General features: G+C 46.3%; 1 protein-coding gene across 1 annotated transcript in view; it reads right to left on the reverse strand.

Moving 5' to 3' along the window:
• Positions 1-18419, reverse strand: part of MRRF (mitochondrial ribosome recycling factor) — a 19029-nt gene continuing 610 nt past the window's right edge. Inside the window, exons 2-7 of the mRNA XM_081179863.1 lie at positions 16635-16831; positions 12496-12645; positions 9782-9900; positions 6980-7071; positions 1646-1805; positions 1-568 (exon numbers count right to left, since the gene is read on the reverse strand). Of these exons, the coding sequence (XP_081035989.1) occupies positions 491-568; positions 1646-1805; positions 6980-7071; positions 9782-9900; positions 12496-12645; positions 16635-16815 (780 nt within the window). The 5' untranslated portion in view covers positions 16816-16831 and the 3' untranslated portion in view covers positions 1-490. The remainder of the gene's footprint in view (positions 569-1645; positions 1806-6979; positions 7072-9781; positions 9901-12495; positions 12646-16634; positions 16832-18419) is intronic.

Here is an 18419-nt window from a genome sequence, read left to right on the forward strand (position 1 = left end):
TACTTCATCCCTCCTGGGGTGCTTTATTTAATGTACAAGATTCCCTGTGAGTTCGTGAAGACGCCTGGCCTCTGCTGCCTCCTCCCACTCTGACAAAGTTTACAAGCGAGTGAAAATGGCCAAGGCGGTCAACAACAATCCAAAATGTGATTGCTCCTAGGAAAAAAAAAAACCTCTTTGATGAGGCACGCTCTCTCTCTTGCCAAGAACCACCACTCTACGTGGTTACGTCAACCAGGTTTTAGTGGGGCTGCAACCTTGTCCGTATTAATTTCATCAGCCCCAGCTGCCCTCAAAGTTGCCAACACAATTTTTCTGGCCAATGCCAAAGTCTTAGGGAGGGCGGCAGGGATGATCATCGACCCGATCCAAAGAGCCTCGCACATGATGGGAGCGAAAATGCTGCAGCCACACAGGAGGCCGTGAGAGTCCAGTGGTGGGTAGAAAACTCCTCCTGGTGACAGATGGCTTGAAATCTCCCGTAAGCAGGCTAACCAAGCAGCTCTTTTGTCTTTGCTGCCAACAGCTTCTCCATTTCGGCTACTGTGTCCTCTGCCATTTGCTGGATCTGCAGGGGGAGAAAAGTGTGTGAATGCAAGCAACTTTAAAAATAAAAATAAAAACATTATGGACATCCAAGGAAGCTCAATGTTGGTAAGTTCAGGACAGATGAAAGTAAGGACTCAGCTATACAGCTGCAAATAAAACATTTTGGCTGCGTTGTAAAGTGCAACACACAAATGGGACACTAGATGGCGAAAGTGAGCTATGACAAATTCAATATAGTTTTCAAAACCTTTTTTTTTTTAAAAAAAAAAGCATTTTCGCAGCGTTTTTATACGTGTGTAGATTTCACCTAAGTGGTGTTTTTTTTTAATGCCGCACACAGTCAAAACTATGGAACTCACTCCCACAGGAGCAGTGATGGGCCACCAACTTGGGATGGCTTGAAAAGAGGGCTAGACAAATTCATAGAGGAGAGGTTCTCACAGTGAGGAACAAGCAAGCAGGGTTCAAGTGCGAAAGCAGAACTCTCCCCTCCCGAGTTCTCCCTGACAGGCTGGCTTTTGATGTGGGAGCAGGTCCAGATGCGTTCCAGGGTTAAATATGATAGTAAATAAATAAATAAATAAGTACAGTGGTACCTCGGGATGCGAACGGAATCTGTTCCAGAGCCCCATTCGCATCCTGAATAGAACGTAAGATGCGTTGGCGCATCTGCACGTGCGCGGGTCACGTCTTGCTGCTTTAGTGCATGCGCGTGACATAATTTTGACTGTCTGCGCATGCACAAGCAGCGAAACCCAGAAGTAACGCGCTCCGTTACTTCCGGGTCGCCACGGAGCGCAACCCGAAAATACTTATCCTGAAGCATATTTATCCCAAGGTATGACTGTACAGTGGTAACTTGGGTTAAGAACTTAATTCGTTTTGGAGGTCCGTTCTTAACCTGAAACTGTTCTTAAGGTGAAGCACCACTTTAGCTAATGGGGCCTCCCACTGCCACCGCACGATATCTGTTCTCATCCTAAGGTAAAGTTCTTAACCCGAGGTACTATTTCTGGGTTAGCGGAGTTCATAACCAGAAGTGTCTGTAACCCGAGGTACCACTGTATTAGAAAATGGCCCATCAAGCGACTAGTACCTGTTTCTCTATCAACCGGATGGTATCCTCTGACGTGGAGCTTTTGGCCTTCCTGGTCTGGCTGATGGCCTCGGCGCGAACTCTCCGCAGCGACTCCTTCGCTCTGTTTGTCAGCTGCTTTCCCACAGTGACCAGGTTCTCTCTGTGCTCGCGGGTGACCCTAGTCAAACAGTAAGCAAAGGGTGTCTTTGACCTCAGCTGCTCATGCACTCACAACCTCACCACTGGATTTCTGCGATGTATTCCATGTGCAGCTACCCTCGGGGCTTTTCCCACAGACTGCATCTGGTACACAACATGGCGGCTCAGTGGATTGTGGGGGCAAGTCTCATTTCATTTATTTGTTTATTAAATTATCATAGCACCCTTCATCTTGAGGACCACAGGGTGGTTTGCAATACAAAAACACATTGGCATGGTAACAAACAGAAACTGTAACACCTCCCCACCCACAGTTTTAAAGGCCATAGATTGTTTAACTAACCAAAAGCCTGGGGGAAGAGGAATGTTTCTGCATGGCCCCAACATATGTAACATCCCACAAGCAGGGAGCCACCACAGGAAAGGCCTGTTCTTGTGTTGCCACCCTCCAGAAATTCTCATGCAGGAGGCACACAAAGGACCTCAGATGATAATCACAGGGCCCAGGTTGGTCCATATGGGGTAAGGCGGTGCTTGAGGCATCGCAGTCCTTGCTTGCAGGATCTGCACTGGCTGATAATTTGCTACTAGGCCAAGTTCACGGTGTTGGTACTAAACATATACGTTCCTATACAGCTCAGGACTGCGTTATCTGAGAGACTGCTTACCCCTTATGCACCTAGGACATCACTGCAGTCTCCTTCAAGTTCCAAAGACCTCAGCAGCCCACTCTGCAGTAACTCGGAGCAAGGCTTTTAGTGTGGCTGCCCCTGGCCTTTGGAATCACATACCTGTCGCGATACAACAGGCACCTGCTATGCGCACTTTCAAATCCTCAGCTGGATCGATGGGTCTTTACCATGAGTGTCCTCTTACATCTAGGGTTTTTGTCTTGTTTTGAATGTATTTGTTGGTTCTGTGTTTCAAATCCTTTCAACTATCTTACGTGTAATCTGCTGTGGGATGGTGGTTTAGAAGGCAATTAATAAATTGCAACGATAAGATTAAGTGTAATATAAATAGGAAATGTCAGGAAAACCACTCTCAATAAATGTGTGGGCTAATTGCTACAAGGCTACTGGAGCAGGGGATTAGAAAGGTTTCTGAATGTGTACGCAGATGCAAATCTGGCTGGCCCTGAAAACAGGGTGGGGGAGAAAGCCTTGAGTGATAGGGAAAATTGGTGCTTAGGAGATAAAGTTTTATGGGAGAGGAGACAAGAACAGGTGAGGAAGAGCAAGGTATATCACATGGCAGGTTTCGCGAAGCTGAGGCCCTCCAGATGTCCTGGGCAATTTCTATGCTTCCCTGCACTTGCTGGGGCTGATGGAAGCTGTAGCCCCAAACACACGGAGGGCACTGGCTGCCTTATTTTATTCATTTAAAGCATAAAATGTATACACCACAAGTTTGTTTTAACAACAACAAAAAACGAACCCAGAGCAGCTTACAAGGAAAATAAAACAATAAAATTCTCAGTAAAAACTCCTTAAAACTTTCAAAAGGTAAAACCAACAATGAACTAAAAACTTAAAACACATGACAGAATTGTGCATGTCTGGGCAGGCGGGCACTGAAAGGAGCAAAGGCACCTGCCTGGTTTCAATAGGCAGGGAGTTCCACAGTATGTGTGCCACAAGATATCACTTTCTTTCAATGACTTTGGGTGGGTGCTCAGCAGGTTCTAGGGAAAAAAGCCCTGGTTACACCCTGCAATTGGGGACAGGAAATGGGGCAACAGAGGGAGAAGCGTGGCCTTGGGACAAAGGAGGAGATGCGAGAGTAACATTGGAACCTGCCTTCCTTCCTTCCCGCTCCTCCTGGGTCTCTTCCCTCCTCCTGTGTAATTCAAACCAGGGGATGATCTGGGAGTGTGTTAACAATCAGGCTGCTGTGCACCCAGTCGAAATCCTCAGCAATTAGGAGGATAATAGCAGCCTCCTTCAGGATTGCATGGGGGGGGGGGGAGTTGAGGGGAGGGGAGAACCGGGCAGGGAGAGGAGAAAGGAAGAAGAGAGCAGGAGGAGCTGCAGAAACCAGAGCAGGATCTTATCGGCCAAAGCAAAAATGCTGGTGCTCAGCCACTCTCTGCCATGAGCGCTTGGCCGCACTAATTTCAGGATGATCTCTCCTGATGTTGCCTGCACCCAGGTGTGCGGAGAGAAGCTGATGGGGGCTCCAGCTGTCCTCACCCCCAACCTCAGGCCATGCTGGCCGGTGCTGAGAATAGCTGGGAGCTCAGGTCCCTCAGCCCTTGGCTACATGCCTGTGAAACTGCTACGGTGAGCTTTCCTGAAGGCCTTCGCTGCGGAGCCCAAACCCAAAAGCTGGATTTCCTACTAGGTGCAGGGAAATGGAAGCCCCAAGGCGAGTGGGGAGGTTGCTTTGATTAAGGGTTCTTTGGGGACTTTGGGCTGCATCCCTGCTAAGTTCTACTCAAGAGTCGCCCTTGTAGTGGGAATTATACTATATGCTTTGATAGACAGCCTAAGAGATGTAAAAGAGGGTGTGAAAGGCAGTGGCGTAGCGTGGGGGTGCAGGGGGGGCCGGCCGCATCGGGCGCAACATCTGGGGGTTAGGGTTAGGGGGCGCAAATTACTTGCCTTGCCCCGGGTGCTGACAACCCACGCTACGCCACTGGTGAAAGGATATTGTTAAGATAGGCGACTCTGCTTACTCAGACCGCATGAAGAATGTGTCAGTTACTCCTGTGCAGGAAAAAACTCAGCCCTGAGCTGACCTGTTCTTCTCACCAAATCCGGCATCCAGCTCTGATGACGCAGGCATGCTTTTGCCCTGAGAAAGGGACATAATTTCTACGCATGTATAAAGCTAAGGCGAGGGGATTCCCCTATGTAAGCCTGTGTAATTTGTAGGGCTGGGGGCTCCACTTTTGTGAGTTCCCCCGGGGCCAAGTAAAGTTGCCTTAAACATCACAATGTAGACCAGTATGAAGTAAGCAGCACATAAGCGGCACACTAAACACTACCAAACCATTCTACGTTCTAAATCTTATATTAATAATCCAAAAATTGAGAGAACATGGAACAAGATCTACTACAGAAGCCACAAACAGAAAACTCATTCAAATTGTGTCCAAAAGCAAGATTCAGTCTTTAAAGTTCCTTTAGCCAGGCTCCTGTAGATATCAACAAAGGTAAGTTTGATCAAACGAAGTGTCTGTGATGTTACATCACAATGGCATGGTTATTGAAGAAATTAATAAGATTAATGTACTCAACTTAGCCAAGGCCATCAAGTACAATGGTTCTACGCAGAGTAGGACTAACACTGTATGATATGCTTAGTCTAATACCCAACATTATCCTGTCTGGTCACCTTCTCCAAGGCCATCAAAGACTAGTCTCTTGCTACTATCCATGGGAAATTTGGAGACTGAAATTTGGACCAGAGCCAAGACCCCTCTTGCCCCCCGCATTCATTTTCCAAAGTGGCCAGCTCCAGCGTGGCCCTCCTTTGCTATCTGTCCATTGATTCTTATTTCTGAGGTAGACTGTTCTGCAAACATAGGTTCCACTAAGTCACTTCTTCACGCAGCACGTAGTTGAAACTATGAAACTCCCAGGGGAAGGATTTGCTGAACCAACAAACTGAATTGGAATACAAAAAAGGGAGGCGTGAGGAGGTCCGGGAAACAAGCTAATGAAAAATAAGTAATGGAAAGATTGAGTTGTTTTTAATTATTTTAATTTTGTGTTTTTCTTTTTTCTATTTTTATTTTGTACTATTTTGAAAATCTTAATAAATATCTTATATATATATATATATAAAAGAAACTATGAAACTCCCTCCTATGGCCACCGACCTAGATGACTTTAAATGAGGATTACGCAAATTAATGGAGGATAAGACTTAGATGGCTCTGCCTCCATGGCTGAAGAACTTTGAGAACAGGAGGCTGAGCCAGGTGGGCCTGCTTTGGTCTGATCCAGCAGGGCTATTCTAAGGTCCTTAGTTACTATCACCTACTAATCTATTGCCCATGAATCAAATCTAATCCTTTAAAAAGACTGCTTTTTGGACTCCGTAAGATTTCGTCTGTAAATAGCACCCATTGCACTGTTCATTGTGTTATGCTATTGAACAGAACCTAAGTTAAATTACATTGATGATACTGGAATTATTAAGTGTGTTTCAGAGGGCAGTTTTCTTTTCAGTCTGGAAGTTACTGCCAATCGCCATTCTTTGATGCTGTTCTAGTTATGTTGTATGCAGCCCAGGGCTCCAATGTGGAAGGAGTAGTGATACAGAAACCAAATAAATACATAAACAACCAGCCTTTATGGGCAAGTTTTTGGTGAAACTTATGGGACGCGGGTGGCGCTGTAGGTTAAACCACAGAGCCTTGTGCTTGCCGATCAGAAGGTCGGCGGTTCGAATCCCCACAACGGGGTGAGCTCCCGTTGCTCAGTCCCTGCTCCTGCCCACCTACCAGTTCAAAAACACGTCAAAGTGCAAGTAGATAAATAGGTACTGCTCAGGCGGGAAGGTAAACAGCGTTTCCGTGCGCTGCTCTGCTTCGCCAGAAGCGGCTTAGTCATGCTGGCCACATGACCCGGAAGCTGTACGCCGGCTCCCTCGGCCAATAAAGCAAGATGAGCGCCGCAACCCCACAGTCGGCCACGACTGGACCTAATGGTCAGGGGTCCCTTTACTTTTACTTTTGTTGAAACAAGGTGATGGAGTGGGTGGGGAGGAAAAGCATCTCTCCATCATACATTTTCAAACCTATTCACTGCCTGCACTGGTCAGTTCAGAAGCAAAGCCAGCTCGGTGGGCACCAGCTGTACAAAGAGCTGGGAAAGGACCGCACTGTGTCCTGGACAACACAGCAAGAGGCAGACTCCCTTGAGGAAGGGGATTCACAGAGACCACCTTGCCCAAAGGCATGCTGAAATCTGGAGCTGGCACCAACCTCCTTGTCTGGGTGCCGCTGCTGAGAAAGGCCTCTCTCCAATCGCTTGGGCTGCAAGTGGTAGTGTGAGGAACCCAGAGAACTTCAACACAGAGGGAGGTTTACATGATAGAAAACACTCCTTCAGCTAATTCCCTCAACTCCATAAAAGAAATCCAGGGTGTAAAGCTAGGGTTGCCCAGGAAAGCCAGCCAGCGCTATCGCATTCCCCCACTGTGGTCGCCAAATCAAGAGAGACGGCTGTTGTGGTTGCTTACATAGGAACAGGCACGCGAATGATCAGGCCATCTGCTTCCGGGTTCAGGTTCATTCCGCTCTCTCGGATCGCCTTGATAGCTGCAGCTGCGCTCTGCAAAAAACAAAAATGAAAAAACCACCCTGAGATAAAAAAGGCGGAGGGAATTAGCAAATAATTATTACCAAATGCCGGAGCTCTCCATCAATGGAAGCAATCCATCTTGACAGAACATGGAAACATTTAGTTCGCTTACCAGCAAAACCAGGAAGTTACAACAGCGCAAGCCCCTTTGATCAAAACTGGATTGCAAACTGCAGCCCCTCCCTCATCCCCAGTATTGAGGTATCAGTGAAGTGGCTGTGGGGGGAGGGCAAGGGGGGGGGATCAGCAGCTAAGGAAGGGAGGAAGAAAACCAAAAGTGGAAAACTAAAACCATTTTGATGGTTTGAGGCAATACAGATTTTTTTTTATTTTAGGTGAATTCCCAAGGGGATGCTGGTGGAAGGAGACTCTGGACTTTGCAAGACATAGGCCAAAAGCAGATGAAAGATTCCAGGGTCTGACTCTGCGTGCCAAAGATCTCATGCAGCAGGAGCTTAGAGGCAAGAGTTAAATCATTTTAACTGGTTCCACATTGCAACCATAGGCAAGTGTGAAAATAACGGGGATTAGCACAAGGCCTGTTTTTCACAGCTGTGGATTTTCAGGCAGGATCTGAAAGCTGCCAGCCCCATCTGTAGCCAGAGCTGGGAGGCAGGCAGGGATGAGACAAGGCACACAGCTCCTTTGACAGGCAATGTGGAGGGGGCGGCTTTGGTGTTTCGGGGGGCTATTTTTAAAATACATGCACACACACTGTGCTGCGCCCAGGCAGTCTACATACTGAACTTCAAAATCTGTATTCTACACCCTGCATAATTTGTGCCAAAGGAAGAAACCTGTCTAAATTATTATCCTCCCCCCCCCCACAACTTTTATTTGTTTTCATTTATTTTTACAAGCAACAGTCAATATTGAACAGTAATCCACCACCAGGGCTGGGTGATATCTGGTTTTCAACACTGTGATATATCACCAGCTAAACATCATGATATACTGATAGCTCCATTCTTATTTCAGACGTCATGATCTATGTAGAGGCAGTGGCTGGTTTCATGGTTTTTCCTGTACGGAATTTTTGCATAGCAAACACACACACACTCTTTGCAATATATTGCCAGGTCAAAAATTATGAAACCGATTTAACAATATGGACTTCAAACAGGTTTTGGATGCTATATTGATATATTTCCCAGCCCTACCCACCACCAGAAGCACCAATAGTCTATTTAATTACCTTGAACTTCTGAGCCATTTCAGTTTTTCAACAAAGGTATAATCCCACAAGTTGCCAAAGGACTGTGACTGTTCTATTGATGTTGCGAATGTAATAAAATGATGCCAGGTTGACAGAAAAGCAGTGGGGTTTTTTGTCTGTTCTACTCTCTCACACACGGGTTGTCAGTTTGTTCATTCTCTTTTAAAAAAGCAACCCACCTCTCCTGCCTGCATAATTTATTCTGGTTTCGTTAGTCAAGGGAAAAGCAAACATCATGAAGAGCACTGAAGTCAAACCTAGTCGCTGGAAATCCTGTTCACCCCATATAGCTCCACAGTTTTTGCAGTAACCACCTAGACATCTGAAGCTGCCTTAAGGTAAACTAAAAGGGACCCCTGACCATTAGGTCCAGTCGTGGCCGACTCTGGGGTTGTGGCGCTCATCTCGTTTTATTGGCCAAGGGAGCCAGCGTACCGCTTCCGGGTCATGTGGCCAGCATGACTAAGCCGCTTCTGGCGAAGCCAGAGCAGCACACGGAAACGCCGTTTACCTTCCCGCCGCAGCGGTACCTATTTATCTACTTGCACTTTGACGTGCTTTCGAACTACTAGGTTGCCAGGAGCTGCGACCGAGCAACGGGAGCTCACCCTGTCGCGGGGATTCGAACCGCCGACCTTCTGATCGGCAAGCCCTAGGCTCTGTGGTTTAACCCACAGCGCCACCCGCGTCCCTGAAGCTGCCTTATGCGGGGTCAAATTGTAGCTCCATCTAGCCCTCTCCTCCAGTCTTTTCCAGTGAGTCTTTGGACTACAACTCGCATGAGCTCCTGACAGCATTACTCACTCTTGGAGGAAAAACAGACAAAAAGACAAAAGAAGGGGTGATGGGAAGAAATAGGGTCCCTGCTGAATCCACAGCATGCTTTAGGGTCATGGAGAATGGGGGCCTTGACTCCTGCACTGCAGGGGCTGGACTAAATGAACCTTTGGGTCCCTTCCAACTCTACAAGCCTATGGTTCTCTGACCCTTGGGAACAGGAAAGCTTGCAAAATTACAGAGATGCTCCAGTGCTGACAAGGCAGTTCACGTGTTTCTCATTGTTGTCAAAGCATGGCACCAAAAGAAGGCTCTGCCCACAAGGAGCTTACAACTCTAAATGTCAACCGTGTGGGAAAGGCAAGATGAATAATATCAGCTGCGATGGCCGTTAAGCCTTCATTTCAGGGTGAGAACATAGGAAGCTGCCTTATGCTGAATCAGGCCATGGGTCCATCTAACTCAGTAGTGTCTGCACTGACTGGCAGCAGTGGCTCTTCTGGGCTTCAGGCAAGGAACTCTCCCAGTCCTACCTGGGTATGCTGGGATTGTCCCTGGCCCCTTCAGCTCCTGGGGTCACCTGGTGAATTCACAGCTACCTTAGTTTAGTCTCCTTTCTGGCTCATGCAGTTCTCAATCACTCCAAGAGCCAACCATGCAGAAGTCCATCAAGGGTTGTCCACGTACCTCTGGAAAGCTGCTCATGTTGACAAGGATGAGCTGTGGGGATTTCAGGGAGATCTGCCCAAGCTGGCTTAAGGGAAACTTCCCATCCTTGGTCGCAACAGTGATGTGGTCCAGAGCCCCTGGAACAAGAGGGACATTGACGCCAAAGCCATGTCAGCACCTGGGTGCCGGTGGAAGCAAAGACAGCGTGGAAACAGCCCAAACGTCATGCAGTTCCATGCTTGGGGTGGTCAACCTTTTCCATTGCAAGGGCTATGTGATGTGAATGGGTGGGTGGAGAGACAGGCAAAAGGGAGCAGGGAAATTATTTGACTCCTCCCTTTGAACAGCAGGCTGCATTCCCACCATGTGAAAGTCAGGGGGTTTGTACTCTTACACGTACATATACATATACATATACATATACATATACATATACATATACATATACATATACATATACACACACGTCCACCCAGGGAAGCAGGAGGCATCATCACAGTTCTGTCTCCAAAGCTGGAGGTCTCCTGGACTAAGCTATCTAAAGGCCAACACACACAATGTTTCTATGGCCTTTTCAGTGTTTTGCTGCATGGCTTTATGCTTTTGTTGCTGTAAATGGCTTTGATGATTTTTAAACGATAGAGCAGTATGCAAATATATTTATAAATAAACCAACAGTAGCAGAACAGCAGAACAGTGTGATGAAGGCAACCAAAGCCCAACACTTGTCCAAAAAAGGTCCCCACCCCTGAACTGAGGAGGGGGTTGTTCCGATGGAGACAGTGTTTTCTGACTAGCTACTTTCTACACCCCAATGTCCGACTACCAGCTCCTTCTCATTTTATTCCATTTTTATATGCGAGGTAGGCTGCTGTTCTTCCCTACCTTGCTAAAAGAGACCAGCGGCTAAGTAACTAATTTACACGAATGCCAACCTTTTAACCAATTAACCACTCTAAAATGTTAAGTGGATCTAAGGGATGTGTACAACTAAAGTCTTTTCAGAGCAGCCCCACTGAAACGAATGGACGAAAGTAAAGCCATGCTGCTTGACGTCACTGGATCCACACTGTGTACGACTAATGCGAGATAGAACCCCGCCTGCTGAATGACCGGTTATTCACTTTTTATAAAGACAAAAGGTCAGGCAACCAACAGCTCTTTTCACTAGCAACAGCCCAACTTCTTTTTAGGCAGGCCCCACACAGAATGACAACTCAATATTGCAATTTCAGACACTTCCCTTCTGGCCCTTTGTTAATCTGTTTTTTTGATGCTTGCTCCAGAATGCTTCCAGCCAGACAAACTTAAGTAAGGAAGGATGGACGGGGTGTGTATATTTATAAATATGAAGTATATTTATTTACTTCATTTATATACCCCCCCCTTTCCACCCCCCAAAGGACCTCAAAGTGGCTTACATGGTGCTCCCCTCCTCATTTAACCCCCACAACAACACTGTGAGGTAAGCTATGCCAAGAAGCAGTGACTGGCACAAAGTCACTTCACAGCCAAGTGAGAGGATTTGAGCCCTTGTCTCTCCCAGGTTCTAGTCTGGAACTCTAACCACTGCACCACCACTGGTTCTCTGGAAATGTTTAAATGGAAATGCTTGAACAGAAAAACCAAAACATTAAACTGAGCAGGAAGAGCTACTGTTCAAGAAGATTCACATTAACACAGACAAAGCAGGATGTGTGACTGCGCAGGTGTGCCAATTTTTGTGGCGGCTTGTCCAACATTTTACAGTACAATGCTAATGTCTACTCAGAATCAATTCTCCTTGTATTTAGTGCAGGGGTCGGCAACCTAAGGCCCATGGGCCACAAGCAGCCCATGGGGCTTGTTTAACTAGCCCATGGACCCCTGCCGCCCGCTTGGTCGGCTCCCTTGCGCCGCGCTAAACCGGTGCAGAGCAGAGCAGGGACCGCCTTCTGTGATGCTGGCCAGCTTCCTGTAACCAATGGGAAGCTGCACACGCCTCTTCTGTGCCAGAAATAGCTTTTGCACGTGTGCATGTGCGCACAGCGTCTGCGAGGCAGCCCACTGCAGCGTCTGCAGGACTGTGAACCAGCCCAAGCCACAAAAACTTTGCCAACCCCTGATTTAGTGGGACTTGCACTCATGTGAATGTGCACTGGACTGCACACTTTGCCCAAGTCTTGTGCTTGCACTCAACTGCTGTCACTAATTTTTTTGTATAATTCAGCCAAGCTCTTCTTATGAAACGGCAACTCCATCAAATCAGTGAGGCGAGGATTGCGCTCGCAGCCTGCAAACATTGGTGCTTACCAATATAAGTTCATAGGAAGGGGATGCCCTTCCTTCACTACAGAAGAACCCCGTTTTAAGCCAAAGGTGCCAGTCCGTCAAGATAAGTCTGGTCCTCCCCACATCTTGAGGGCAATTTCCAAGAGGCTAATTTAGTGGCAATTGCCCCTTTCCTGCCACGCTGGTAGCTGACAATTCTCCTCGTCATCACATCTGCAAATGGTTCGCTTAGATGCTTCTGACATCTCCCACTCTGCAATGACTGCCTGCAGGAAGCTATTAGCAGGAAGGGATGCTTCCTGGTCAAGCTCAGGGCAAGCAAAGCACTTTTGTTAAGAATCGCAAGGCAGCCATCAATTATTGTGTCTGGAGAAGAGCTCTGAGATGTAAGGATGGCGATGTGGGGAAGCTGGGGGCTGCTGCTTCAGAGCAGGTGCTGCAAACCTGCTGGAGTGACTTACCTGGCGAGGTGCGGATGCTCAGGTTTTTGTTGAAATCCTCCTGCAGGGTTTTGACCACAGAATGCATTTTCTCATTCACCTCATCCAAGCCAATGATCTCCTCAACAAGAGAGGTGTTGATGTTCACACGTGCCCCGCCTTTCCCTTTAGCTGGAGAAGCACAAGCAAGGCTGTTTATTTATTCAGAGAAGTGGTTCTCAAACTTTTTTCCTCTGGGCCACACTTTCAGAATGAAAGTTTGCTTGCAACACACTGAATTTTATATTGGTACGAAATGCATTGGAAAACAAGAAGAAACAATTCCTAGCAGTGCTTGAGTTATAACATAGAACACAACTACTTTATAATATGATCGTGGGACCTCCAAGAAGTATAAAACAATGCAGCTACATAAGAACATAAACCATTCCCAAAATATAAATAAGCCTCTTGCATATGTATCTTAAGTGTGTATACAAACTCACAGTGAGGTGTAACTTGGCTTTTGCCGGCTAATCTCATTTATATTAGACAAAGACCAAACAAAATCTTGTCTCCTCATCAATACAAAGAAGCCTTTCTTTTTTCTAACCTTTCATACAGTGGTACCTCGGGTTACATACGCTTCAGGTTACATCCACTTCAGGTTACAGACTCCATTAACCCAGAAATAATACCTCGGGTTAAGAACTTTGCTTTGCTTCAGGATGAGAACAGAAATCGTGCTCCAGCGGCGCAGCAGCAGTAGGAGGTCCCATTAGCTAAAGTGGTACCTCAGGTTAAGAACAGTTTCAGGTTAAGAATGGACCTCCAGAACGAATTAAGTACTTAACCCGAGGTACCACTTTATTTGTCAGCGGTGAAAATCCCTGTTCACAACAATATGTCATGGAGATCTGTAGAATAGCCAAGGCTCTTTAAGAGAGGCATGGATACTGTTTTTGGTTGTATCCCCCCCCCATTTCTGTACTATACTATACAGTGGTACCTCAGGTTAAGTACTTAATTCGTTCTGGAGGTCTGTTCTTAACCTGAAGCACCACTTTAGCTAATGGGGCCTCCTGCTGCCGCTGCACGATTTCTGTTCTTATCCTGAAGCAAAGTTCTTAACCCGAGGTACTATTTCTGGGTTAACGGAGTCTGTAACCTGAAGCGTATGTAACCCGAGGTACCACTATACTATACTATACTATACTATACTATACTATACTATACTATACTATACTATACTATACTATACTATACTATACTGTGGTACCACAGGTTAAGTACTTAATTCGTTCCGGAGGTCTGTACTTAACCTGAAACTGTTCTTAACCTGAAGCACCAATTTAGCTAATGGGGCCTCCCACTGCCATTGCACGATTTCTGTTCTCATCCTAAAGCAAAGTTCTTAACCTGAGGTACTATTTCTGGGTTAGCAGAGTCTGTAACATAAAGTGTATGTAACCTGAAGCATATGTAACCTGAGGTACCACTGTACTGTACTATACTATACTATACTATACTATACTATACTATACTATACTATACTATACTATACTATACCGGAATGTTTAAATGTTTCTTTGATTGTCCTTGAATCTTGCCATCACACTTGCCATCCTCTCCTGCCTTTGAGAACCACTGATTTAGAGTATTTGCAACCAGTTCTTCAGCTAAAAAAGAAGCCCCAAAGTGGCTTAAATACCATCAGTTAAAACAAGGCAGTCCCGGCCCCTGCATTCTTACATTCTAAAAAAGATGAAAGGGGCAGGGAAGTGGGTGGGAGGCAGGAATATCAGGCACCATTTCTTATAAAGAGCAGCTGGCAAGAGTTCAGGGGCAGGTTCCCTGTGGAGCTGGGCCTCCAGCAAAGCTGATGAAACGAACCTTCTGCTTCCCATCTCTCCCGCTGAGACAGCCTGACAGAACAGCCAGAGGACACTTGAGGCGGAGGAGGCAGACCTGGTTAGCCCCTACTACTACTACTACTACGCGAAAACAGTTTCCTAACGGAAGCGCCAGCAGGAGCATAGCTGTGTTTTTATACAGCTCCTGTTCGTTTCATTGGCGCTTGTGCAAGCAAACATTCCTGATGCGTAGCAAACCCTGGGTTGCACAGAATTCTTCAGTCAGCATGCGAAAAGAGTGCACTTAAAGGAAGGGTGGGGATCTGTGTCTCTCTGGGCACTGCTGGAACACCAGTTCCCATCATGTGTGCCCACTGGCTGTGCTGGCTGGGGTGCTGGGAGTGGCACATGGAGAGCCACACACTCTCCACCTCTGGTTCACAAAATACAAGGACTGCCTTGTGAGCTCAGACCAAGGGACCACCTAGCTCAGCTTCCTAACACCAACAAAGCCCTTGTTGCAAAGAAAGATGACATACCAAACCTTAAATAGTCATGGTACCATTTCGATCAGTTGTTAAGATTCTTTGTTAACCTCTCTTCATTCTCTAGGGGCATGGCTTCCTCCAATTTATAAAGTTCTAACAACACTAGGCCGTGAGAGATTTTAATTTCTTGGGCTCCATGATCATGATGGTGACAGCAGCCACGAAATTAAGAGACGCCTGCTTCTTGGGAGGAAAGCAATTACAAACCTAGACAGCATCTTAAAAAGTAGAGACATCACCTTGCCAACAAAGGTCCGTATAGTAAAAGCTATGGTTTTCCCAGTAGTGATGTATGGAAGTGAGAGCTGGGCCACAAAGAAGGTTGATCACCGAAGAATTGATGCTTTTGAATCATGGTGCTGGAGGAGACTCTTGAGAGTCCCATGGACTGCAAGATCACACCTATCCATTCTTAAGGAAATCAGCCCTGAGTGCTCACTGGAAGGACAGATCCCGAAGCTGAGGCTCCAAGACTTTGGCCACCTCATCAGAAGAGAAGACTCCCTGGAAAAGACCCTGATGTTCGGAAAGATGGAGGGCACAAGGAGAAGGGGACGACAGAGGACGAGATGGTTGGATAGTGTCTTCGAAGCTACAAACATGAGTCTGACCAAACTGCGGGAAGCAGTGGAAGACAGAAGTGCCTGGTGTGCTCTGGTCCATGGGGTCACAAAGAGTCGGACACGACTAAACGACTAAACAACAACAATAACAATAACACTAGAATATGGCAATATATTATACCCAAAAATGCCATGGGAAATGGACCTAGAAGTGCAAATTCCAGTGAAAACTGGATGGCTGTTGAAATCAGTTTCTGCAAAAATCAGGGAATCCTCATTAAAACTCCTGCATAAGTGACGCGACAATGATGTGGCTATCCTGAAAATCTAAGGAAGTCAGTCAAGGATGCGCAGTCAAAGGTACATATTTCCATATGTGGTGGTGTAGTGATATCATCAAACCTTTCTGGAGTGCTGTCTTCAAAGAAATAAGCTTGATATATAGCAAAACAGTTGAAATGTCTCCTGCAGTAGCACGACTTGGGCTTACAATCCCACCCTAATGATGACCTCTTAGCCTTTCTATTGACAGCTGTCTATATGGAGGTAGTCAGATGTTGGAAAACTGGCATTGGGCTTAACATCGATTCTTGGTATACAAGAGTATGGTCAACAGCACTGGCTGATAAATGACAAAGTCAAGTGGCAAAGGGCAAAAAGAATCCCTATTCCTTTTATCACATATGGAAGATATTTATTGAATACACAATTTGCTCAGACTGTGGCAGGAATCCACCTAACACTCTTGGGAAAATGTGGTGTGATCTCTTGGAGTCATCAAATGAAACTTTATTACACAGCATGACAAAAATCTGTAACTTTATCAGGATATTATTTGTTGTTTACTGTTGTAACAATTGTTTTCTCAAAATGTCTGTTCTTTACCATAAAAGATGAATAAAAACATTATTTACCTGTCTTAGCTATACATTTTTTACAAATTGCACGTGTTTTTCCATGAACATGTCAATATTACAACGTATCTGTTTTTTAATACGTTTTAAGTCCCTTGGAAACTTCTCTGCAAAAAAGCGAGAGGCCTAATAAAAAATAACAATAACTGATCAATCAATAATACGACTGCTTCAATCTTGCCACCACTCCCGTTGAGTAGGGAGTAGTGGGACCTCCCACCCACTCTCAAGGCACCAGGATGGGGTGATCAGTAGAAAACGCATAATTGGGGAAAGTTCGGGTCCACAGACTCCCTTTCTCACCTTTGGCTTTCTTGGTAGCGAGGTGCCTGGCCTGCAACGTCTGTGGGTGGGCCCAGTTATCCAGGCAGCCATGCAGCAAAAGGCCCCTCAGAGGGGCCTGCAGGGATGGCTTTGCAGTCCCCAAAGTGGAGTAACGCAGTAGGGGAGGCAACTGCCAGAGGCATCTCAGAGGCCCAGCCATGTCGTCCTGTTGAAAGCTGCCTGGAAAGAACCATTAATTCTTAAAAAGGCAAGTAAATAATAGGTGAGGCGGGTTTTCGTTCAGTTACATTGTTGTTTAATGAGTGTGCTGGGCTGGTAGCTTTTCTGTGCTGGATATTTCAGAGTTGTTGGGTGTTTAAAATTGTGTTTTTTCTGCTGGCATTGTACAGATGCCCCAAGATGAACAACTAGGGACCAATCTGTGGGCGAGGTGGGAGCAAGGAACAAGACATAAATAACCTTAACCCCATCTTCCACTGCGACCTATCGCCTTCCTACAGCTATATCTCTCCTTCTACCCTTCCAGTAGCGTACCATGGGGGGCCACAGGGTGGTTGCTCCAGGCACAAAATTGCAAGGAGCAGAAAATTTCAACAACTGGTGCTGCCGCAATACAGCTGCATGCTTCCGTCACTGGGCTCCTTTGGAAATGGCTTCTCCAGTGGAATGCGCATGCGTACTCTGCCTGTTTCTCTTCCACCAACTCCCAACTCTGCATGGCTACAAGCGCTGGAAATCCATGCTACGCCACTGCCTCCTTCCCCAAACTCCTCCCATATTATGCAGACAACACAAGTCCACCAACAAAATCTACCACAACCACTTATCCCAGATGGCATCTGACAGAATTGGGAACAGCATTACTCAAGTCCACAGAAGCCACCTGGCCACTGTCACACTAGAGCACACCTATTCCCTGCCATGTCTCACACCCACCAGGAGCCAGCCTTCTGCCAGTTACAGACTCTCACTCTGAAGGTATCTGAAGACATTTTCATATGAAACAGTTCACACATGCACTTTAGGCACTACACACTATCCTATCTCCTGCAGAATTGGGGCGGAAGTGAATAGAATGGCTCAGCTGCGCCCGGGCTGGACAGGGATAGCCTGCTCACTGGGGCAAGATAGTTTCAGCATAATACACTTGGCCCAACTGCACTGGGTGCCAATTAGTCTCCAGGTCCAATTCAAAGTGCTGGTTTTAGTCTATAAAGCCTTAAATAGCTCAGGACTGCAATACCTCAAGGACCACCTCTCTCCATATGAACCTATCTAGACCCTGCAATCATAACCTGAGGCCCTTCTCCGTGTGCTCCCTCCATGAGAGGTCCAGAGGGTGGAAACACAAGAACAGGCCTTCTCTGCAGTCGCTCCCCATTTGTGTAACGCTCTCCTCAGGGAGACTCGCCTGGCACCTTCATTATACATCTTTAGGCGCCAGGCGAAGGTGTTTCTCTGCAACCAGGCCTTGGACTGATTAACATTCCATATCCTTCTAAATGTGTCTGTGTGTGTGAGAGGGGATTACTGGTTTGTTCTTGTACTTGTTTTTATTACGTACTTTCTAGTTTTATTTTGTATTTTAAGGTATCTTTATACTGTGAGATCTGTGAGATATTGTGAGATGGGCAGTATGCTAATTTAATAAATAATAACATAATAATAATAATAATAAGAAGAAGAAGAAGAAGAAGAAGAGGGAATAGAAGAAGAAGAAGAAGAAGAAGAAGAAGAAGAAGAAGAGGGAATAGAAGAAGAAGAAGAAGAAGAGGGAATAGTGCCCTTGAGGCTCCAAAAGGG

Source organism: Podarcis bocagei (assembly GCF_964188305.1).
Source record: "Podarcis bocagei genome assembly, chromosome: Z".
NCBI lineage: Eukaryota > Metazoa > Chordata > Lepidosauria > Squamata > Lacertidae > Podarcis > Podarcis bocagei.